This window comes from Pyxicephalus adspersus, chromosome 4, assembly GCF_032062135.1.
Source record: "Pyxicephalus adspersus chromosome 4, UCB_Pads_2.0, whole genome shotgun sequence".
Classification (NCBI taxonomy): Eukaryota; Metazoa; Chordata; class Amphibia; order Anura; family Pyxicephalidae; genus Pyxicephalus; species Pyxicephalus adspersus.
Window position 1 is genome coordinate 13890926 of NC_092861.1, and position 25432 is coordinate 13916357.

Consider the following 25432-nt stretch of genomic DNA (forward strand, 5'->3'; position numbering starts at 1 on the left):
AACTGACCCGGCATCCTGCGATGCTATCCATGAGCTGATTATTGAGGACCGGCGAATATCCGCAAAAAAGATAGCCCAGATACTTGACATCTCACGGGAGCGTGTTGGGTTTGTTATCACCACTATCTTGAACATGCGCAAGCTTTCAGCGAAGTGGGTCCCGAAATGTTTGAACAGTGATCAGAAGAAGGAACTAGTTGAAGCATCCAAAGCCGTTTTGGCCTATTTTGAAGCTGCGTAGGACTTTTTGGCTAGGTTAGTGACTGAGGATGAAACCTGGCTCCACATCTTTGTTCCTGAAAGGAACAGTCCAAGCAATGGCGCCACAGTGGGTCCCCGCGGCCGAAGAAGTTCTGAACCCAGAAATCAGCCAAAAAAGTCATGGCGTCCGTTTTCTTGGACAAAGACAGTATTCTGCTGGTGGACTACCTACCTCAGGGCTCTAGTATCACCGGACAGTATTATGCTAACCTCCTGGACCAGCTGAAGGAGGCAATTAGGGCGAAACGCCGTGGAAAGGTGACCAAAGGGATCCTTTTTTTGCAGGACAATGCACCTGCGCACACGTCCAACGTTGTGGCTGCCTAGTTGAACACCCTGGGTTTGCAATTGGTCCACCATCCCCCTTACTCACCTGACCTGGCCCCTTCGGACTATCATCTGTTCCCGAATTTGAAGAAACACCTGAAAGAGCAACATTTTCAGGACATTTCTGATGTCAAGATGCTGCTGAGAGCTGGTTTGCAGCCCAAACAAAGGACCTTTATTTGATTTGGTTTAGAAAAGCTTCAGCTAAGTTGTACCAAATGCATCAGTCTCGGGGGGGAGTGTGTTGAATAAATGTGTTATTTCATAACTCTGGATTTCTTCTTTCTGGGCAAAGCCAGGAACTTCTCAGCAACCCCTCGTATGTAGATGGAGGTTTCTGGCCACTGGGTATATTACACAGTATTTATAAAGTGCTACATATTACACAGCACTTTACAAAGTCCAAAGTCATGTCACTAGCTGCCCCTCAAAGGGCTCACAATCTAATGTCTCCACCATTATAGAGACAGTTATATGTCTTTAATGCAGTCTAAGGTATTTTTTTCTTTTGGGTGGGGGAAGCCAATTAACCTAATTGCATGTTTTTGGAATGTGGGAAGAAATCAATGCAAACATGCAAACTCCACGCAGTGTCCTGGCCAAAATTCGAACCCGGAACCAGAGTGTCAACTTCTGAGCCACCATGCTGCCTATATGTGATCCTAAATACACCTATTTGAAGAAATATTTATTTGGATTGAAAACTTTGCACTGTAATGATACATATACCTTCATTACAGATGAATTTAAGAGTAAGGTAGCCTGCGAGGATGACCGGCTGAGGCTGAGCTGTAAGAGGAACACAGTGATTGCCATCTATTCTTCTACATTTGGAAGAGCACAAGGTGACAGCTTGGAGTGCCCATACCAGAACCTGGCCATGCCTTCTACAGGTAAGAGGTACACCCAACCCCTTCTGATTTGCCTTCTCATGAGGTCACCAAGTTAGTCTTTTTTGGGTTGTCATGAAGACAAGAACCAAGGAAGACATCTCTTCCCAAGATGGCTCAACAATATGGGAAGTTGGTTTAATTTTGGAGGAAGTGGAAAGAAGGTTCCTTAGCAGAACTATGGCACTAAAATGTACTTGTAGTCGTTTTGTTAGCTAAGGTTTTAAAGATTTAACCCTGACCTATTCTAAAGAAAATAAAAATATTACATATGCCGATAAGCATGCTGCCTGCAGACTGACGGTAGGCCGGTAGGAGGTATGAATACTCAAAATCCTCTTTATAAATACCAATGCCTTGTGTTTTTGCAAAAAAATGTTGTTTTGCAAGGGTGGCTGTGAAAAACACAGACGTGGGGCAGAAAAAATATTCTAAGGCAAACAAAAGGCTATTATTATAGATTGAATAGTTGCTGAAGCACTGTAATGCTGGCAGCTGCCTGTTAAAATTGGTGACACACCAGTTCTCCTCCAGGGTTCACTGATACTTGCTCTTGAAACAATTATTCCATCCTGTGATAGCAGAACTTGTCAGTTATGTTTTTAAAATAAACATGATATTGCATAGTAATTGTGTGGTGACACATGGTATGGCAAAGTTATGCTTGCAGCAAATTCTGTTTATAGTAGGATTTGGTCATTTATTTATGTAGTGAACAAGTAACATGTATGTCCTCAAGAGTCTTGCTCTTCAAGTCCAGCAGTTAGCAGTGTTATGTACAGTAATTGTGAATGATATAACATTGAGCTACATTTTCAGAATTTTGGAGACAATTAACATTGTGTGCATTTATGTTCAATTCTCGCTGTTGTATGGTCCTTACACAGAACCCCAAAATCTTTAAAACCAAGAATGAGCAAATTGTGGAAATGGGGTGTGTGAACACTTGAATGGCTACTTCTGATTGGCCTTTATAGTTATATAGTTACATAGTTAGGTTTAAATAGAGACATAAGTCTACTAAGTTCAACCACAGGAGAAATAAACATAATATAATTCAGCATATTTCCAATTAAACCATATTTGCACATTTATCCAGATAAAAGCATAAAAAAAAACCTTAAAAATGGGGTTCAATTTACTCTAAGAGGGGAAAATCATTCCTGATACAGCAAGACAATAAGATGTTCCCTGGGTCAACAATGAAATGCTTAAAAATTCACCCACCAGCTAAACATATGCTGTTGTGGGTTGTGTATTTAAGTTGTGTTATAGGGTGAAGCAAACATTTCCTACCACCCTTATCTATAAGTACTAGGTTGAAAAGCTAGGTAATTCCACATCCACGATATCAGTTAGTCCTGGCAACATCCTCTCCTACAAGTCTGCCTTGGACTGTTGAGAAGACTGGCCTTTCACTAGCCTAAAGCATATATAAACACAAAAAACAAAAATGTAATATATTGCAACTTACCAGTCTTTGTCTATGGTGGCTTCACTCACTCAATCTACTGTACCTATTTGGAAAGGTGTTACCAGCTAAGGTCAGAAAGTACATTGGGATAAAAGAATGATAAATCATCTCCACATCATCCTAATAATGGTGGGAGGTGTTCTGTAATCTGTTCTGCAGTTTTTTTGTGGTTTATGAACAGCTATAAGAAAGATTTTCAGTAGTTTATTTACCAGACCATTTGGAAGAATAAACAAATATTTACATTATAGAACCAATCTTCACCATTATGCCATGTTGGGGTGGGCACACCTCCCACTGATCTTAAAGCAGTATGCCATAGTCATTATGGTCTGGTTTAGGCCTCATAATTCAGCATTTTACAAATTACCATTTCTTTAATATTATTATTATTACGTTGCATTCCATTAGAAACCATACATGATTTTTTTGTTTAAACCAAAGTTCTATTTTGTTTGGTCTCTCCAGAATGCCAATCAACTTCTTCACTGTCACTCATGACACAGCGCTGCCAAGGCAAGAGGAGCTGCAGCATCTATGCCAGCACCTATGAGTTTGGAGACCCTTGTTACCCGGGAGTCCGCAAACATCTAAATGTGATCTACACCTGTGGTGAGTCTACACACGCTTGCATTCCTTATTTTTTTATTTACATCAGGGAATAGTAATCATCTGTGCGAGAGTTTTCTGGTTCTACTCCATCCGGATCTAAACAAGGAGGAATTATTTTAGGCTTAAAATATTTAACTTTTTTTCTAGCTTGATAGCTTTGATAAGAACAATAATTTGTATGAACATTTAGCCTTTTCCTTACCAAAAATTGATGGAATGTTGATTGGGAAAGGCCGTTCTTTGTATGAATTAAGCACAGGTGTTTGATGGCCACATCACCAAGCAGTACAAAGCTAGTGGTGTTGGAATGCTGATCAAAGTCTACTAAATGTTTTTGATACCAAAGCAGTGAAGTGATCAATATTCCCAGCTTGATTTTTGATGGCAGAAACGTTGCCAGAACTGCTTTCTGTGATACAGTATATGATTTGTATACTTTTTATCAATATTTACAAACATGTTCCATTAAGGACCAAAACAATTGTAGGTTACAATTGGTCAACTGTTGAATTCACTTTACACCAGAATATTTTATCGTATCAGAGATAAGCACAAATTACATCTTTTGTACTAGGTCTAAGGAATTTCCTTTTACTTTAGCAAATTTCTGTGTTCCCGTAATTTCAATGGGGAACAAAGTACAGAAAGATCTTCCCAATGGGAAACATTTTGGGTTTTAACCTTGCCCCACTCAAAAGAGGTTTGACTCTAGATATGCTAAAACTTTTTCCATTCATGATTATCTACTAATACCACCATACAAGTCATTGCAATTTGTAACGTATTGTCCTGGGACACCCCCTCCTCTCCCATAGTGTTTGAACATGAACTCCTTGTACACAACTAATGACTGGTAGTAGCAGCTATTCTTGTGTGAATGAAAGGTCGGTAACACTATACTCCTCTGACCTTGGCACTTCCAGAGCTTGCTTCTATTGAGCAGTTTGTTCCAGAAGAGAAATGAACACCTCTTCCTAGTAAAGAGCTGGCATGCAGCTGTCAGAGTATCATGTTAACATATTTACAATCATTCCGCCACAGCCTATTATTTGGTGATTAGTGGCTGCAAAGACGTCTGTGTCAGTGACTGGCGCACTAGCAATAGTTACTACAAAGAAATCATGTTGGTGCATTTATCACATGAAAGCAGAAAATACATTAGTCTCAGTTCACAAAGATTTACCATATCAATGAGGGTTTCTTATTTAGCCATGTGACTTCAGTTTTCAAATCCCATTGGATTTAGCTTACTTGTCATGGTTTATTAGCTTTTAATTAGACCTGTAATTAGACCTGTCATAATTCTGATTATGATCTGATAAATCAGACAAAGACATTTTAGCATTGTTAATTTCAAATCCTTCCTTCAAAGGCTTTAGGGAAAATGTCAGGAAAGAAAAAAGATTGTTGACTTTGTGACTTGGTTTTAAAGGTGCATGTTCCAGTGTTGTCATCTGTCCCTCTAACTTATATGATCCTGCCACTTGAGAGAACCCACCAACAGCTGGATTTCTTTGGTGAACACTTGCATGCAGAACAAAGCTCACCCCCATGCATGTGTTGCTCCCTCTGGCTGGGTGGCTGAGCCCCTGCTCTCCTACTCGCATTCTCCGCCATTTTTGTTGTTGTTAGGAAACATTGGTAATATAGCCAGCAAGGGAGAGACACCTATATAGCAGTCAAGTCTTCACCCTCCCACATTTGGTGATTCCTGACAACTTTGTTTCTTTATACTATTTGTTTTATTTGGTTACTAGGACACTTGCGATTGCAATTCCTTCTTATTGACTTTAATAAAACAATTGATTGTTAAATGTAAATTGAAAGTGAAAATTGCTCAATGTGTATGAGGCCTAAGGGGTTTGTATGCATTTGCCTGAAACAAAATAATAAATCTTTTCCTAATGGTTATAAGGTATATTGCATGCAACACATGTGGGATTATCTAAAGAAAAGTTGGGGACCTTGGAGGAAACCTTACACACGTTCGTTGAAAACATACAAGTAACACGTAATGTCCCTGGTGGGAGCTGCACCCAGGAATGCAATGTTGCAGGGGAGTTGGGATTTCACGCCTTTCAGCTTAAACTGTTGTGGTTTACTGAGTAACAGTTTTCAGAATGATATGCTTTGGAACATTCCTGTTCTCCCTGTACAGTCAATGTATTTCTCTTGTAGGCAGTGATATGGGTGAATGAGTCGGGCTGGGTTTATGCCAATACAACTTCATCTTCATGAGTTTCATGAGGATCATACGGGCAAGCCCATTCAGGCTAACTAGACACTAATTATATGTATTTCAATTAAACTAACATAAAGCCTATATTTATGTTTCAAAGTTTTTTACCAATTTTCTCTAAAGAGAATTATCAGAATTTCTTTTTATGATTATCCCACATCCAGTTTTATATTGCTGACTTCATATTATTGTTGCTTTACAGTCTTTTTCTTTTTTGTAATATTTATTTGTTTCTATATTATTTTTATGTTGGCTAGCAAAGTCAATGGTAGCACAAGAAGATCCAACTGTTCATAAAATAAATTGCTGCTTTTACATAGAAATATGAAAAGTCACAGAAACACTTTCACCTTTTACGTGCAGGGTAAAATGACAGACTCTTCAAAGGGTTTCCCCCCTTTACATACTCACCTTACCCATACTCCCTCTCAGCAGGAAAGAATACCTGGCACAGAGTACAGGGAGCAAGTCGTCTGCTCCCCTGTGATGATGTTGTCCAGGTCTAGACTCAGACTGCCACATATCTGATATTACTGTTGCTGATTTTGGGCCCACATCAGAGGAACAAGGAGCTATGGAGGAGTATTAGTGGGTCGGGGGAGGCCCTTTGTACACAGTCACCTTTTTCTGCATTAACAAAAGGAAAAAACATGTACCTAGGCAATATTTGGGCTTTTTCAAGATCTTCTTGCAGGTGTACATATGTATACAGAATTTTCAATTGAATTAGTAGTTTTTTGTATTAGTGAGCAAGGTTGAAGAATGAGAAAAATACAATAGGTTGTCGTAAATGGTGACATATTGAACAAAGAGAAAAAAAAATTGGAAACAGAGTTGGATCAGTCACAAGGCAACGCTAGGCTGGCATCTAGGACCAAATGGACGTCCTGGGGCCCCAGCTACAACCGTTTTTGCACTTAATTGTCACTTCACAATGGAAAATGCATTTAAAGACACTTGATGTTTGATTGGGGGAAATCCATGACAGCAAAAAAATGCAAACAGGGAAGCTTATTCTAAAAGCTACGTACACACTTCCAATTATTATCGTTGGAAAACGAACGACGAACGTTCATGCACGATATATATGAACGATCGTATAGCACCGATCCTGCACATAGAGTTAACGACACGATCGTTCGTAGATATTGTACACACAATAGATACGATCGTTTGAGCGATAGAGGAACTATGTGCACGACAGGAAAGTGAACGGACGTTCGTTCATCACGCATGCTCAGCCCATGGACGATCAACGAACGACCGTACACACGAACGATGTTCAACGATCGTTGTCCAATCCGATCCGTCGGTCCGGTCGTTCGTTTCCAGCGACTTTCCTCGTTCGTCGGCGTCGTTGGTTACTTTTTTACGAACGATTTTTTGCCCAATCGATCGTTCGTCGTTCGATTGGAACGATAAAAATTGGAAGTGTGTACGCACCTTAAGTCTATTGTAATCCTTATCAATGTGTAACCAAAGGATGGGAGTCCAACGCTATTACCCTTCCTCGAACCCCATTCTGCTTTTATCTGTCTGTGTGAATGAGGTGAAGGAGTGGTTATGGCTTGACGTGTCCTCCATGAACACAGCTCTATCCTTCATTCTTCAGTGGAGTAAAAAATTGCTTTCAGGGCCCTGAAACAAAAATAGCATATTGCAAATTTGTATTTTTTTAAACGGTCATATAACTTACTTCTATGGAGTTAGAACTGCTCTTCCAGGCTGCTCCTGTGATTTAGTAAACCTGCAAATTTAAATTCCATTGCACAGGTAGTTTATCTGAGGCTTCTGGTGGCCATTTCAATGTTTACCCCATAAGGTACAGTACATAGGCTTCCTATACTCACTCCTGCTCACAAAGTCCAATAGAAAACATTTTGCTTGGCTGGCACAGATGATAATTCTCTGCTGAATATATAATTTACACAGTCATTTATTACAACATTGTTTGGGTAGCTGGATTTAGTATCCATATATACATTTATGATTAGTGATGTGAACACCAAACATCAATGAACTGAAATATGATCTGAAGCTCCTACAGGAGGGATGTAGCAAAGTTTGTATAATGGTCTCCATACATCAATGTGTAATCACTGTGTAAACAGAGCTGGGTACTACATGTGTAACGCCATTCCTTTTTCATCGGTATTTCCTTTTCACATGAAGGTAAAAATAGATGAAAAACCTGGATTAGACAGAAGAGGCTTTTCTTGACCATCCATTTTTTGTATACCCACCGCGGTTACATAATCTTCATTGAATAAATAATTCCTGAGTGTAAAACTATTTAACATTTAATTTGCAGCAATCAGACAAGTGCAAGATAAAATCTGATTGGTTGCTATATTTTACTCTGATTATGAATTACACTCTATCTACATGTGTCCCAGCTTGGAGTTCATTATTCATTATTAAAAATGCCAAATAAATGTTTTTTCATTTATTTAGCATTTTCTAGCTGTCTGCTGCTCACACTGACTGTAAGGTTGGTGAATCAGAGGAGTGAAGGGAGAATGTATATTATGTAGGGTGAAAGAAGTAAAAAACGGGGAGACTCTGGACTTTAAGTGAGTTGTCATTTCTGCTAAAAATAAATTATTTCTTGCCGTCTTCACAGTTTACTGATGCTGCTGCCTGCAATATTAAATACTTATCACTGATGACATTTATGGGCCATTATAATGACTAATTCCTACTGGACATACGTTTCTTCCCACCTCGTGTATTAATAGCACATTCAGGTTAATGGTGTGGTTTACCACAACAAATGTCTGTATATTGGCCCTCACTGTGAGGCCTTTGTATAGTATTCTCTTCTGAATCACACAATGACTCGTTTACATTGCTAAACCTTCTTCATTTACATCAAAGTGGTCCGGCTCCTCTACACAGAGCCCCTGATCATTTCCCATAACCTCGCAAGCTGATACTCCGGTGAGCGTAGAATGAAGGATATGGAAAGCATCTGGTCTGGAGGTATGGGGGTCGTCCCTCCCAAATTCCTCAACAGACCTAGATTATATTACTTATTGAAGAAGAGTGAAGATCCAGATTATGACATATCTCTCCATTATCTGTTTTATTGTGCCACTTCCAGCTGCTATATGTCACATCAGTTACTGGTTCTTTGCATTGGAGAGGGTCATGTTTCTTATAAGGTAGAAAAAACTCAAAATGTATAATGTTTTGTTTATACTTTTAGCTTTTTGTCTTGCTAACTATGTAATTTGGAAGGTAATTTGAGTAGCCAGGCCAGAATACAGGAGGATGGGTTTTGGCTTGGAGGTGTCAAAAGACATAAGAGGTGATCACATCTTTTTTGATTATCATTATTGTCTTTAAAAAAGTGAATTCAGACATTGAATACACTGTGCACAATGTTTATTGCATTTCACTTACAGATTATATCTCCTTTTACCTGTTTATATTTTGTGTTTTGCCATGTAGGAATGAACTGCAGCACCTTATGCAACCTTGATGAATAACTGGGCTTTTATTAGTGGTATAGCAGGGAAAGCTTATAATGACTCCTTCAATGGGCCAGACTTTCTCCACTGGAGCAGGCCAATGGTGGACATAGTCGCCAAATGACCCCTATGCTAGAACTTCTTGTATCCCCACTCCCTTTATTATTATACAGTATTTATATAGCACCATCATATTATGCAGCACTGTACTAAATCTATGGTCATGTCACTAACTGTCCCTCAAAGGAGCTCACAATCAAATGTCCCTACTATAGTCATATGTCATTACTACAGTCAAAGGTCAATTTAGGGGGTAGCCAATTAATCTAACTGCATGTTTTTAGGATGTGGGAGAAAACTGGAGGAAACCCATGCAGGGAACCTGCAAACTCCATGCAGATGGTGTCCTGGCTGGGATTCAAACCTAGGACTGGTATCTGGGAGGAAACCCATGCAGACATGGGGAGAACCTGCAAACTCCATGCAGATGGTGTCCTGGCTGGGATTCAAACCTAGGACTGGTATCTGGGAGGAAACCCATGCAGACATGGGGAGAACCTGCAAACTCCATGCAGATGGTGTCCTGGCTGGGATTCAAACCTAGGACCTAGGACCTAGGCAAAGGCAAGAGGGCTAACCCCTGAGCCACTGTGCTACCCCCACCCTCTTTGGTAAAGATCATCTGGATTGGGCACCTGCACAACTCACATCCAATGAAAGAGATCATAAGTCTTCCATTGCCCCTATGAATTAACAGCCCACCCCTACTTTACACATATAGCCATTAGCACTCAAAGCAACACATTTCTGATAGTGCCGCAATTGGTTCAGAAAACATTTTTTTGTTATACTGCTCCCAATCTATTTAAGAACACTGTAAAAGTATATAGTGACTTATAATGATGGTCAGGATGGATATAATAAAAAAAGTTGGTTGAAACACATGAGCTCTGTACTAGTTTTATGCAATGCAGAAAAACACTAAAGATATACCAGACTAACAGATCTTTTATTACCACTTGGTATTTAAGCTGAGCACTCATTGGGGAAGCTCAGAGTATCTTAAGAGGAACCTTGTATCTATGTCCAAATACATTGTTAATGTGTCCTGTGTTCCATATATTATTTTCATTATCAGAGCAACAGAGTCAATTTAAACTGAATTCTTTTGGAAAGCCTAACAACATTTTTTTACTGTTTACATTATAAGCATAAAAATAGAATGCAATATAATATAATATATAATAAAAATATATGCAATATACAGATTACACTTGATAAACTTCTTCCAGCCTTGCTATGTAGGTATGGTATTGTATATGCCACAAATACAGACAAATACTACCGGTAATACCTGTTACTGCTGTACTATATGGGCCCAGCAGATGATGCTGTGCAATAAGAAACATTGTATGCAGAGCTCTCTCTCTTTTACTCTGTGACAAATGCATGGATGTTAGATTATAAAAGCCTAGAGGGGACAGATACTTATTTCAATACTATTTTCCTGTCTTGGACACATGTGGGTTTTATGCATGAAAAGAATTAAAGAGTTTCTGAAAAATGAGGACTGTTTTTGGCCTCAAGGCTTGCAGTTGCTTCTACTTGTCAGGGTCAGCGGCTTCTATCACAATATGGATCTGCAACAAAGAAAAAAAAACAGATAAATGTATTGGAAAATAAAAAAGAGTTTCCAGCTAAATTCAAATAAATATCTCTATATATAGATATTACACTTAATTGCATGACTAGTACATTTTAAATGCGTGCATGTGTATATATATATATATATATATATATATATATATCTGTGTGTAGGCCACCTCAACAAATGCAATACCAGAATAATTGATAGGCACTCTGGGCAAGGACCACCCAAAAAAAACAATTCCTCCCAACTCCCCTAGTTCATTGCTGCAAAAAAATGTAAATACCCCAAATACTCCCCTAAATTTTTAGTCAAGTGACACGCCATGTCCAAAGTTTTATTGGTAATTCATGGGGGGATTCTTTTTTATCAATTAAATTTCATTGGGTTGGAAAGCTTAACAAGCACAGTACAAGATAGAAAGAATCTGTCAAACTTCCATAAAAAATATTGGGTATTTTCCTCCTTACAGAATAGTCGGCAGCCACGCAAATGATTCCCTTAATGACCCACAGCCTAATTAAAGTCCAGTATTACAGAGTAACCTGGTAAGTTGGGAAAAGTTGATTAAACTTTGGTTGAGAACATTTATAAATAGACTCCTTAAAGTAATAGGAAATCCTGAAGTTTACCAGAGCACAAGGATAGGGTAAGGGTCTTTTTTAGACTTTTGGTGATATATAGCACTCTGCTGCAGGCTGAGAACCATTCTTTGCATGCGGCTGTGGCAGATCATGATATGGTTGCTAAAAGCAATTTGCTTTTAGTTGCAAAGTGGCTGTTTTAGGATTTGCTCTGCTAGGCATGTGTAAATATGGTTGCCTGCCATGCAGCTACCAACCCTAGACTGAAGGTGTGGGAGAGCCCCGGATTACGATACCTGATGGGTGTTCCAATTGACAGACAGAAATTCACTTTAGATAAAATCAGAATGTGCTACAAACAGAGTCTGGTTGAATTTTATGCTTCTGAGTTTAAAGAAGATGAAAATATACAGTGATTTTTTCCCTTACATTTGACACAGAATGCTGTCATTCAGTTCGCCCCTGAAGCAAGAAGATAACATTGATAAAATCTGACTTTATCTCAAGCCCGATTTTGGTTTAGCATTTTTGCAGCCTCATCGTTTCTTTACTGTTTTGCTGGTTCTGTAAAAAATGTCCAGTTGTTAAAGCAGGTTATCAAATGTAAAAGACAAACGGGAGCCTAGAAAAGAGGAAATGTCTACTTCACTTACATGTCTCATCACGCCTGGGAAAATAAGACAATGACAACTTGCTTCAACCCCTGAGATTTTGGATAACTGGAAACCCAATTGAACTTTTAGTCTAAATCAGCTAAGTACATTCTAGGTGTATTAAAAAAAGGTGTTCAAAGTCCTATAATTTGCTTTAATAAAGCAGCCTGAGTACAAAATCCTATAGAAAAGACCATAAAGCTGATGTCACATGGGCATACTCTGCATATTCCTAATTGCTGAGCGTCTGAGCTACAAATTGCTATACAAATGGTAAGTTATTCGTTTTTTAAGTAAAGCTATGATGAAATCTATTTAAAAAATACTAAATCTCCCACGTGATATCAGTCTTAGAGAGAAGCATTGCATACAGTAACTGCAGTATCAAGGCTTGCAAGAAGGCAACATTTCATATTTTTTACATTTATATAAAACATTAACTTGCTTTAAAATTCAATGTTGATTCAGTAATTGTGTATATACATTTCTTGACCACAGTGGAGTTTTCATTTAAGGTGCTGGTACACTGTAGAGCAGTGATTATCAACCAGAGGTTTCTAGGAGTTATTTGAGCAATGTGCCTCAGGTCAGTTACCACTAGGATGGCATTCTTCCCACTAACCACCCCACTAATGCACTGTGAGCTGTGGATATAGTAAATATAGTAGGGGTTCCCTAAAACCTGAAAGTTATTCCTCAATGTTAAAAAGGACAATTAAGGCTGCTTTGGAGCACTTGAAGTCAACTTGCTGGAAACAGAAGGCTTCAGGAAGCTGCCATAAAGTTTATTATATTTATAATAAAGCAAAATATATAGTATGGTTACAGTCTTTATGGAATGCATTTGTTTAAAATCTATTCCTCCACAGAATTCTACAATAATACATTTTCTGTGGGGTGCCATCAATATTATGATTCCTGCTAGGATACCATCACTGGTATTGGATGCCACCTTAATCTTCTCCACCATGGACCATCATCAATATCAAATTGCTTCCCAATAGAATCATTTCTGTAACAATCTGTTGCCCCCAAAATCGCTAATATAAATATTCTGGTTTTCCCATAATGAATGATATGCTTATCTCTGATCATTGTGAGATTGTTGCCTAGCTAGTATCATCTCCCTTCTATAGGCAGCTATACCCAGCGTTTAGGTATACAACTGGTTTTCACGTGTTAAAAATGCCAGACAGATATAAATAGGCTTTTTTAACCATTCTTGGTCTTTTAGAAGGCATTTTGGATGATTATGTGTTTTTTAACACTTTCCATACAGTATAGGATGGGTTTTCTTTGGAGCCTAGAAGTCAAGGAGTCAAGAAAAGGCTCCAATATGGACAGCCTATTGGAATGAATGGGAGATTTAAACAAAAGGGTGTGTGGTGTGGGCCTGAGGTGAGGAAGAGATACTGTATTATGTGTTACTGAACTACAGCAATAAAAAAAAAGTCTGTAGAACAGTGAGCGCATCAGTAATTCATCAGGATTTGGCACAAGGTAAAAGAGAAAGCTAGAGTCTATAATTGTAGATCTGACGTTTCGACAGAACACATCCCACATTTCTCAAGGTGTGACTGCACCTCCCCGAAACATTAAATCTACAGTAACAGACTGTTGGTTTCTCTTTTATCTTGTGCCAAGTCCTGATAAGTGTTCACCTTCTACTTTACTGTATGCTTGCAAAAAAAAAAGAAAAAAATATTTGCGTGTATGTGTGTGTATGTATATATATATTTATATGCACAAATACATAAAATGACAATTCTGATCTCCCCTTGTCACAGAGATTGTCTACATTTCTATTATTCCCAAATCAAGGCATTGTCTGCTTTGATTTGAACTCAAGTCTCCAGCTTGTCATTTTCTATTAAGGTTCCTCAGACTCAGCGTTGGAGTTTGCTGTGCTGCTCAGAACTACAAAGTAATATGGGTCAGCAGCTAACTTCGAGCTTTACACCACACACTTCTAGGTACTAGCTTGTTTTTAGAATTGTTATCCTTTAACCCTCATTTAACATATTACAATATTAGACTATTTGTCAAATTTTCAGTGGCAGCCACATAGGTCTCATTTGAAAATATAAGAATACCCAATTGCACATTACTCTTGGTAGAGCAATGTGGAGATTACAAACATGTCAACATGACCTGAAACTAGTAAAAGTTGTGGATTCTTAGAAGAGACTTCTAGCTGAGGTAGTGAGTTAATCAACAGAAAGTGAATTCAAAGATAGCAAGGATAAAGATAGGTTTTAGAAAAAAAAAACTAAAGGGAAATAGTTGATGGACCACATGGACGTAGTCAGTGTTTGTTGCCCTCAGGCCTCTGTTGTCACTTTCTGTATTGGAATGACAGATCTGCTTCAATTAAAGTAAACAGCAGTTTGGTTTTAGGCCATGTAAAGCTGCTCAGAGCAATCCTTGGTAATTGTTTAGGGTGAAAGTTTTACAAACGGTCACTGCACAGACAGGCTTCTTGGCTACTGCCATTCAATAGAGAAGAGACAAGGGTGTAAGGGGGGTAGGGGCAGGATGGTGGGGGCTGGGTTGATGAGAAGAAGGTATAACCTGCTATTTCCTGTAACCTAAAAAAACAATATGTAAGATTAGGCTACATACACACATCAGATTATAGTTGCCCAAGACAAGCATGGCCATTTTGGCATGTGAACAGTGGCCTCCCATTGCCACAGAAGATTGACGAACAAACAATCAGGAACAACTGCTGTTCACTCCTATGGGAGAGAGCACAGCAGGGCGCTGCTTGCTTGTCCTCTCCCTCCTTTCTCCATAGAACAAAATAGTGCTGTGTGCATCACTTGTTCTTTGATCCGTGATCATAATAGATTCTTTCCTGTGCCTGTCCTCTGATGCCCAGCAGAAGTGTGGTCACGTAGTGTTCTGGCATGGTAAACAACATGGTAGGACACCTGTGCTGTTACTAAATATTATCTGAGACGATCTTAAATCTTTGTCTCAGGTGGCGAAAATCCAGTGTCTGCATTGATCTTTGCTGTTTCATGACTGCCCTGAACTAAGAAAGCCTTCATGATCTTTTTGGTTTGCATTCATGTTTTCTGAGTCGTCAGCTTTGAGCAGTCCCTGTAGATTATCAATATCTACTTAAATTACTGACTTCCATCTTCAGGACCCACTCATACCATTGTGTTGCAGTAACACACACCAAAAAAGGCACCCAAATTCAAAATGCACCTAAATTGTATACAGTACTTAGAATAGCTCTGAAAAATGTGTGGCAATGCAGAGGGTGAAGCCCATCCAAGGAATACCAAACACCATTAAAAGAAATCTGCAGTTACATTTTTTGGTCTGTTTCGTTGTGAGTTTGCAGGCAATTTAAATGATTGGGTTGCCCTAATGCAGTGCATGGTAACATATGCTAACATAACACAGCAAAGCAAACCAATAGGAATGGACTATTAGGAACAGAACATTAAAAAAAACCTACTCAGCATCAGACCCCAGATAATTGTGTGAAAAGTGTGTTGTCTCCTTAACAACAGAACTGTTGCACCACATTGCACTGACGGTATGCAGTTACCTTCCACATATCTGCTCTAATTTTGAGTGGCCAGGTGTGTCCACGAGCTGCAGAATTGTTGGTGGGTCTCCTTTGGATAGTCCTCATCCTCTGCATTGCCACACATTATTCAGAGCCATTCTGAGTACTACCACCCACTAAATCCACATGACAGGTAGGCTGTGCTGATCACGCGAGTTTAAATGCAACATTTTCATTTGTAACTGGATGGTTTCTTTAAACACAAGCAGAGCCTCAGCTAATACATCTGCTGTGATGATTTTGATGGTAATCCACAATCACATCTGGGGAGGACAAACTGCCTTTGTTGGACCACTATAAAAAGTTTTATAAAGATACCGAATAAAGTTCCACAACACTTACCAATTCATGGCTCAGCAGCAGATGTGTGCTGGATAAATTGCTTACACATCACATTTAGCTTCAAACACCTTCATGTCAGTCCAATAAAATAGATTAAATCCTGCAGACAGTAGTGTTTTTTTATTCCTAAGAATCCTATTATCGTATGTTTGTCTTGTAATGTTTCCATGTGACCCAAAAAGCCTTTTGTAAGACTTCAAGTTGGCAGGCAGGAGTGCAGCAGAAATAAAATAGCATAAGGATGGCGATAGACAGTACATGTCAGTGTCTCAATATATAGATATTTGGGGTCTCACCAGCTGGGATATTCCTTGCCTTCTTTTTTTTACAAAAATAAAAATCTTTTAGGTGAGCCCAAGGTCGGAACTACCATATTGTGAGGGGGTTGGGATAATAAATAGCACGGGAAAGTTAGAGCAGAAAAAAAAGTAAAATCGGAGGGTGGAACAGGGTGTCATCAGTCAGTGGAACAGCAATCAGAGAGTTATAAGGCAATAGGTTGTCAGCGTGAAGAAAATGGAAATGGAGGTAAATATGCAAGGAGTCATTAGTGTCATGGAATCAGTAAATTTGATCCCTAAATTCATATGATGTTAGATCCAGACCAAATTTCATGAATTCAGAAGTCCTAAGCCCAATGTCAATTTTAATTTTGGCCGTGCGCATTCCCAAAAATTGGGACCAAAAAACTGCTCCATGGACTATTTACACCTTATGACTTGGCACCCCTAGCTTTAATTCAACTTTTCTATCTTACCATTCCTTGTAGAATTTTGACTCCATCTTCTCATCTATCAGAGCAGACAGTAGCTTTCCAAACCGGTGTGCAAAATGTTGTATAAATTGCTGCTTTTCAATACAATCTTTTTAAAGCCTATTTTGGTTTTCCATTCTGTTTATTATGACTTCTGGTTCAGAAAATCAGAATTTTTGGATGTTTTGGATGTTTCAAAAATTCTTCCAAAGCACAAAAGATCAAACATTTTAAAGCCTTGCTGAAATCTGGTCTGGGGGTTGTAAGAGGTGCCAATGTTCATTCCAAGGGTTAGTAAACACCTGTCATATAGTTTGGGCAGCATGCTGATCATTATTCCAGGAAGAAGGGTAGAAATTGCTGGGGACTATCGACTAATAATCCAAAAAACGGTAAAGAGCCACCATGGAGCTACAAGGAGTGTAGATGTCTGGGTTAAGGGGCTACTGATGACATTGTTTGACACTCATCCAAAGAGAATGACCCCTCATATCTGAGTCTAAAATACAGTCAATGAGGAGCACAGCAGTAAAATGTAAACATAGCATAATAAATAACCTACCGGTAAAGGTTACAATATTGAATCAAATTCAGTAGGTAGAGTGATTTTGCTGTTCCTGACTTACAAGAACATTTATTGTGGAACTAAACTGAGGAATAAAAAACAATCACACTTACCTTTATTATCGCAGATCCCTTGATTGCGCTGGACCTTCCCTTGATGGGGCCCCGCATCATCCTAGAATTCCTCTTTGTCCTGGCGTGGAGGAAGCGCAGGGTGCTGCCATCTTCCTCTGGCTATGTCACCTGATCTAGCACTGCGCAGGCGCAAGATCGGGTGAGGTACCCTGCTGTAAATTGGAAAAAAAAATGCAGCAAAAACCACTGTTCATATGTGAGATTGGCATCTCTTTCCCCTCAGTGAAGGAAAATGCCCAGAAGGAGCAGCCTGGAACCTCTTGGGCCAGGGCGATCAAGACAAGAGAAGACGCTTCACCCTTTTCTTTTTTTAAAAAAGGTGTTGCATTTAGGAAAAAGAACAATATTTTTACTTGATATAAAAGTCTACCCCTTTATGTAAAGTAAAAACCTTGAGTTTAGGTCCCCTTTAAGTTAACTTTGGTGACAGCTTTTTTTTATTGGTCAAAAATATCAGTCATTCATTATGTTCACCTGCTTGAGCCCATATTAGCAGGACAGAGAATAACTTGCCTTCCACATACTGAAGACAGTATTTCTGGCAGCACAGTTGCTCTGGGGTACTCCCTTGTTTCAAATTTCTAGTTAAAGTTTACACCTTGTCAACAGCATTCGCTCAAGTCCGTGCTATTTATATTGGAATGCAGAGCTATCACTGAGACATTCTAACCTGCTCCACAAGATTTAAGCTTCTGAATTATATATGTAAAAGCCATTCTGGGTGTAATTGCACTAATGCTGCTTAGAAGTCAACAACTTATAAGTAAAAGCCTTAGAAGGTTTGACCTATGGTAATGATTAGGCAGAAAAGTAGCAGAAAATATGTATGAGAAGAGTCTTGTGTAATGTATGGGCTTAGAATTTGCTTCCAGGCATTTGAAGAATGAGTGTGTGATGGGTCCCTGACCGGACAGTCCACCAGCTCTGATTGTAAAGTACAGACTGGCAGAAAGCTGTTGTGAGGGGGGGACACTCAGCTCTCATTGATTATTATATAGAGATACCAAGGGATTCTCATTCTTATATGTGGTAGCCCCCCAGAATGTTACACCTTCACATCCTACCAGACTCTGAAGTTATTGTCAGCCTAAAGCTTTACTTGGTTGGATATTATTAGAGAGGATTTTTAGGACATGCCTCTCTTTGCTTACAAAGCAAGATCTAGGATAAAGTGACGGTAGATTTTAATTACCCCAAAACTGCAGTTGTTGAGTAGAGCACTGGCCTAAGACAGATACAGAAGGAAGACTCAGAAATATAACATTTGTATTTGTGTCATAGTTCTTAACTTTAAAGAGACTGTCCCAAATCTTCTGTTACTTCCTCCTACTTAATGCAGAACTTAGGTCTGATAGGTGGGTAGTAGATTTTGTGGTTATTGTTACTGACGGCTAGATGTTGCAGGCAGCTTCTGGCCCTATAGAGAAGTCACAAAAGTGGTTGGGGGCATTTGACAAAAGCCTAAAATGCCCATTAAAGCATTTGGCATGCTGGTGCAGTTGCAGCTGATCGGCTGCTGTGTGTCCGTTAGTCGTATGGGAACCACCCATGAGTCATGGCCACTCTTACGAAGCATTTTATGTACCAAATTTAGTTCTGGTGTAGGGATCTGTATAGTGTTCTATTTAATTGTTCAACACTTTCAACATTTTAATCTATCCTTTTAGAATATGGTTAGTTTAAAATGTAGAACCTAAAAAATGGCCAATTGATTTAATTTAAACATTTTTTGTGTGAGGCAGCATAGTTGGCTCCATGGATAGGACTCTGGCCCTTGCAACACTAGGTCGCAGGTTCTATTCTTGGCCAGAACACAGTCTGGAAAGTGCTTGTGTGTTCTCTCTGTGTTTGTGTTTTCTCCGGGTACTCCAGTTTCCTCCCACATCCCAAAAACATGTAGTTAGGGCAGGGGTCGGCAAACTCCAGCCTTTAGACCAGATACAGCTTAGCTGGTATTTCGTTCTGCCCTAACGCCACCAGGCCGATCCGGCCTTATGCCGGCCGGCAATCTGTGGCTCCAGAGCCGCGAGTTGCTGGCCAGATCTCCCAGGGGGCGTTAGGAATCACCGGAGCTGGTGTCACCTCCTTGCTGTTGCTCCTCTATTTACGACGACCTACGTTGATACTTCTGCCGCCGCGGTAAATAGGGAAAGTTCCCTAAAGGGAAATCCCTCTCCTTCGCAATGCATACGGAGGAAAGGGATTTCACTTCAGGGGGCGTTCCCTGGTGGTGGGTGGAGCCATTAGGGTAGGACTCAGAGTCTGGCCTAGTGTGCTCCCGCTCACCCCTGAAATGGCCTAGTAGCCATAAAAGTTTGCCGACCCCTGAGTTAGGGTAACTGGCTTCCCTTCAAAATTGTAATTAGACTTTGTTAATGACATATGACTATGGTAGGGACATTAGATTGTGAGGGACAGTTAGTGATATGACAATTGACTTTGGTAATATATAAACACAAGTTAATAATAATAATTATTCATGTCAACCAGACATATCTGATTTTCAAAAACGTGAACATTTTTTTTTTGCAATTGTAAAACAATGTTTTTATTGATCATCTATAGATATAATTCTAAAGACAATTGGGTCATTGACAATGTAAAAACTATTCAGAATGAAGAAGAAGTACAATCCAACGTTATCTGTATTTATTTTCCTCTTCAGTCAGACATCCTCACTTGAAATCTCTCAATGTCATAAAATCCCATAAAATAGTTGTCAGTTCCTCACTTTTACATGTCTTGGTGAAGTAAATGTGATTTAGAGCTCATTATCCTCTTTACAGCAGTGAATCAGCTTGCTCATACCAACCACAGCTATTAAATGTCTGTATCAAATCCTGACCCTTCACCTCTACTGACCGCTAAATACAGAATCAGTCAGCGAGCTCTGATAGCCTTCAGGTTTTCCCTTAAAGGACTGGATTGTGGAACTGCACGCTTGTTAAACAGTTGTAAGCACAAGAAGACCCATCAGAGTACTGATGGTGGTCTAAATACAGCATTGTGTCCTCAGATTAGATTTACGCTACATATTTTGATTGCTTGGTTTTTGCCTTTTAAAACTCATGTTTATTCCATTTATATTTCAACTTTTCTGTTCACTCCTCCCCCCCCCTCATCAGCATGCCAATATTTTATATATATTATGATTATTTATAAAATATGATCACTGTGCATATCCATATTCATTTCTTATATAGTAATATTGTTTTGTGTAAAAATAAATAAAACTATGGTTTTTCATTTTAACAGAATATTTTATTCACACATTGAGCACATACAAATACTAACCTAACAATAGAACTAGTAAGGAATTAGGTGTGACAAATCATCTCAATTTTGCTAGATTAAAGACCAACTCTGGGTTCTTTACCCCAGTATATAGGGGGTAGTATATATGTCTTCTTCTTCTCCAGTATTTATTTGATTACAGACAGTCCTCAGATTCGTGGCGGTAGCATTATTCCACAGTAAATAAGGAGCTCTGTGGTAATGCCCCTGTAGATGGTAGGGCCATGAAGCCCTGCGTTACCAGTAGAATTCTCATGACTAGGGTAGCTCGTACCCTTGCACCTCACATTCCCCCCATATACTTTACCCACACCTACCCTTGCCAGCCCTCCCCTTAACTTTTCCCTTCCAAATAACACTCCACAACCTGATGCGTTTAAAATGGCTGGCAAGCAGCCGTTTATTGAACAATAACTTAACACTTCAAATTTCCATAAATTAACTATGCACATAAACATAACATAACATATACATACAAACAACAAATAAATAACAAATAAATAACACAAACAACAAACAGAACAACATAACTTAACCATTAAATAACCACTTTCTAAGCTCTAATTTAAACTTTTCTTTACCCTCACCAATTCTTAATATAACCAACCATTTCCCAAAGTAACTAGGTCGCAGGTCCGGAAGGTAAAGTCCGCCACACCACCAAATCACCAGTAATTCCAATACCACCAAGCCATTCTGGCCCCTAGCAGCACTTCGCCACCTCAGGGGCCTCCACCGCTCACCACTTCAAGGGGGGGGTCTCCACCACCAAAAGTGACCCAGAACTCTTACCTTCTACAAACCTCAACTGCCTCCGCACACCTTATAACAGGGAGGGAGGGTGGAAAATTTCTTTTTTCAAAAAACTGACCCTGACTTCCGTCACACCCCCCCTTTTACCATCTCTCATCTCCACCCACTAACTTCCGACTCAGCCTCGTGTCTCTCTCCCTCCTCTTTCTGCAATTCCACTTAACCCCTTCCCCCCCTTTCTCAGTGCAATCCGAGCACCCTGTCATGAGCCCCTCCACGTATTTTTCTGCTCCGGGCCTCTCTTTCTTCAGGTTGAGTGGTGTTAGTCAGAATCTTCTACAGAATTAGCTGTTTTTTGTTTTTTTTTTGGAAAACCTAATTGGCTCCATTATTATCAAAAAATACCCAAACTTGGACTTTAAAGTAAAGCTGTGGCCATGCTTTGGACATTCTAAAATGTACATATTTTGCAGTAAACACATTTTAAAATATTCTCTTTTTTACCAATAGATATAGCCACTGTGGAGTAATTCATGCTCATGTCAGAAGATGAAGTTATACTTTTTTCACAATTACGTCTTTCTCAATGAAGCACAGACGCCTCTCTCCTGCGCATGCGGGCAGTTCTGACTCTGGGCGTACCTACACTATCAGCTTTGTTGGCCAGTCAGGAAATAGCCTCTTAACCATCCCTGGTTATTTAGCTAGCTCAGACACAGCACTCAGTGTTTGTGCAGTGTGTCCCCACTGGTGCTGAGCCCCTAGTTTTGTTGAGCTTATTCTTGTACACCTGTTGTGCTTCCTCTATCTAGCTCCTATGTTAACCCCTTCGTTGTCCAGTCTGTTGGTTCCCAGCCAACTTCCCTGTGCCTCCTGTTGCTTCCAGTGTCTCCTGTGTTCCCTGTGCCCGCAGTGGCCCCTGTGTCACTGGTGTCTATTTCCTGGATCCCTGGTATTTGACCCCTGGCGTGTGACCTGACCTCTTCTCCTTGCTGCCTGCCCTAACCTCGGCCTTCCTCGGCTAATCTTCAGCTTTGTGATTTAGTACCGTGTTTCATCCTACCCACCCTGTTGTGCCCAAGGACCGCAACCTGGCAGTAACCAGCAGCGCAACATCCTCACCAATAGAGGCTCTGGAGAAGACCTGGTTACTGCTTAGACTCTGCACCTTGGCCCATCTAAGGGCTCACAACACTCCCGTGCAAGCCATAGCACCCCCTAGTGGCACTGTCTCCCTAAGCGCGACACTTTTTACTCTCTCTTAGTAGCTCAGTTCTCCTCTGCCAAGGGTAAGATGGCAGCCTGCTATGTATTGCTAATCTAAAATGCAGGAAGGTAGATTGGGAATTCGGATACTGAGATCTGACTGGAAATAATTAACTGCTGTAAACTTACTGTATGCCTAAATTGCTCTCATAAATAAGGGTTGCAAATGACAAGCAGATACAAACAATGAGAGGAGGAGAGGACACTTCCCAAAAGAGCTTACAATCTAAGAAACAAGTCACCAGTATTGCTCACAATGACTGCATCATGCCTGCACTGCGTCTCTTTGTTACGGTTTGTTAAGGTGACCATGACTTTACCTCCTCAAAAGTGACCCTCTAATTACTAGTGATCTGATAACTGTCAGTGTAATGTCCAAGAAGATAAACTGAATGGATTAGGTAGAAACATGGAGGTCCTTGTTCTGTTCAAGTACAACCCCTATTTTTAGCAAGATGAGCAGAACAGCAGTGACATCAAACCTTACACCAAATCTGGTAAGAATAGCAATCGGAGACAACAATGTCCTATTTTATCTTATACTGCAGTTATACAACTATGAGCCTCAATGCCTAGGCACAGTCATATGCCAGTTCTGCTCCATTTTAAACCGTGTTTACTTTTGTACTTTAGCACATCTGCAGTTCTGCAGTTTCTCTTGCTTATCGGTAGCTTGATTTTGCTTAAAGTAGCTCTTGTACCTTTCCCAGGTTATATTTTATAGTAAACTTAATCAGTGGAACAGGATAATGACATTGGCAGGAAATGAATAGAGTGTAAATATATTATAGGAAGGCAATTACTTCCTCCATTTGAGATTTGTCTGCTATCTTTCATGCAGAACCGTAGGATGCGATTAGTTTGGTAAAGTGATCCAACAAAACAGTATTGTATATCTTCTATAGGTCAGAGCTGTCTGGATCTTAGTAAGTAGCTTTTCACTACAGATCAGAACACACACAAAGGACCTGAGCCTATTTTTGCATCTTTACTTTAACTAGTGACTCAGATATGAAAAGGAAATAAAAAGAGCTGTTTTACATGCAAAATTATTTTTTCAACTTTTTTTTTTAATTTAAAGTCTGCTGGGGCGGCTGACATCTCATCCAAAATGGTGACATCTGGCAGCAGTCTCAGGTCTTTTGGGTTTGCTTTTACAGGTAAACAACATGCATAAAATATTGTAAATTATGCATGTAAGTGTTTGTGCATGGGAGGATTTTTTTTTAAATGAATGGTCTAGTGACGGGGTTTCGTTGGCCTGCAGCTGGCAGGAAAGTAATGTGCAGCAGCCTGTAAATAGTGTCTCTGAAAATAGCCATATCCTTTCTGTGACAAAGTGTTTATTAAAAATACATTGTTCTCGGCACAACCTGTGAAGAAAACATTTTGGCCTTTAGAGCAGTAAGGGAATGGTGAAAGCACTTAGAAATACACTAGAGACCATAGACATCACAAAGGACAATCTTTGAGTAATGGGCATTGTATTATTATCATTTATTTATAAACCACCAACATCTTACGTGGCGCTGTACAATAAGTTTTATTGCAAAGGAAAGCCACTGATTGCATTAAGCATGAGTTTTATGGCCCCCAATAAAAGGGTGTGATCTGTCTCAAAATGGTCTGGATGAATATTGGGCTGGGCTTCATGTGTCCTAAGTGAATAAGGGCCGAAGGCTATCAAGGTATGACACTACAGTGTTACATATAATATGTCAAATTACGTTCGCATACTTTGCACTCTTTTTATGGACTTGTGTGGACTCCAGGGGTAACTGAATATCAAAGTTTTTACTGCAGGTACTTCAAAGGTATTTGCCAGTTCACTGTAATTTAGCATTGTTACTAGTGGTCAGGAGCATGCATATGAGAAATTAGGATTATAGGCTGACAACAGAGAGCTGGACTTGAAAAGGAAGAAATTGCTTATTAAATAGGTTCTAGTAATTTATTACAGTAAGAATATATAAAAAAAAGCAATATAAATACATACATATATATATATCAAAATACTATATAATAGTGCAAACTAGTAACTGCAATGCTCAGCTCTTTGTGCGACTGTCTGTGACTTCAGATGTACCCTAATATAAGAAGCTCCCATGTTTTATTGTGCAATGCATGCCCTCTACGGCCCAGCAGTAACACAATGAAACCTTGTGAGGGACCACCCTTTCAGCACCAAGTCCCTGTGGCTTTTTAGCTATAAATGTGCTATTATGGTACACCTTAAAATAAGTTATAAAGTTGATGTTCCATGTAAATATTATGCTGGCATGTTGGGTTTGAAGTTGTATATGCTTTTCCCATCTGGGGAGGCTTCTGCTTTGCTGGACAAGCTGGGACCTAACAGGAGTTCTGAGTTATGTAATAAAACGTAGGGAATGAGATGCAGAAAAATCTGAAAGCCTACTGGGAAATGGTCCAAATCCTTTGAAAAGGGCTTACTTTCTGTAAAAATAGCTGCACATATTGACATGGCAATATGTTTTTTTAAAAGGGAAAGTGTGGTTTGTTGTATAGATTTAAATCTCAGCTTTACTCGGAGCAAGGAGAGCGGCACCACTTACAATC

General features: G+C 39.5%; 1 protein-coding gene across 1 annotated transcript in view; it reads left to right on the top strand.

Moving 5' to 3' along the window:
• The window catches only part of EVA1A (eva-1 homolog A, regulator of programmed cell death), a 160653-nt gene that overhangs the window by 54844 nt on the left and 80377 nt on the right, over window positions 1–25432 (top strand). The window contains exons 4-5 of the mRNA XM_072407442.1: window positions 1329–1481; window positions 3421–3564. Of these exons, the coding sequence (XP_072263543.1) occupies window positions 1329–1481; window positions 3421–3564 (297 nt within the window). The remainder of the gene's footprint in view (window positions 1–1328; window positions 1482–3420; window positions 3565–25432) is intronic.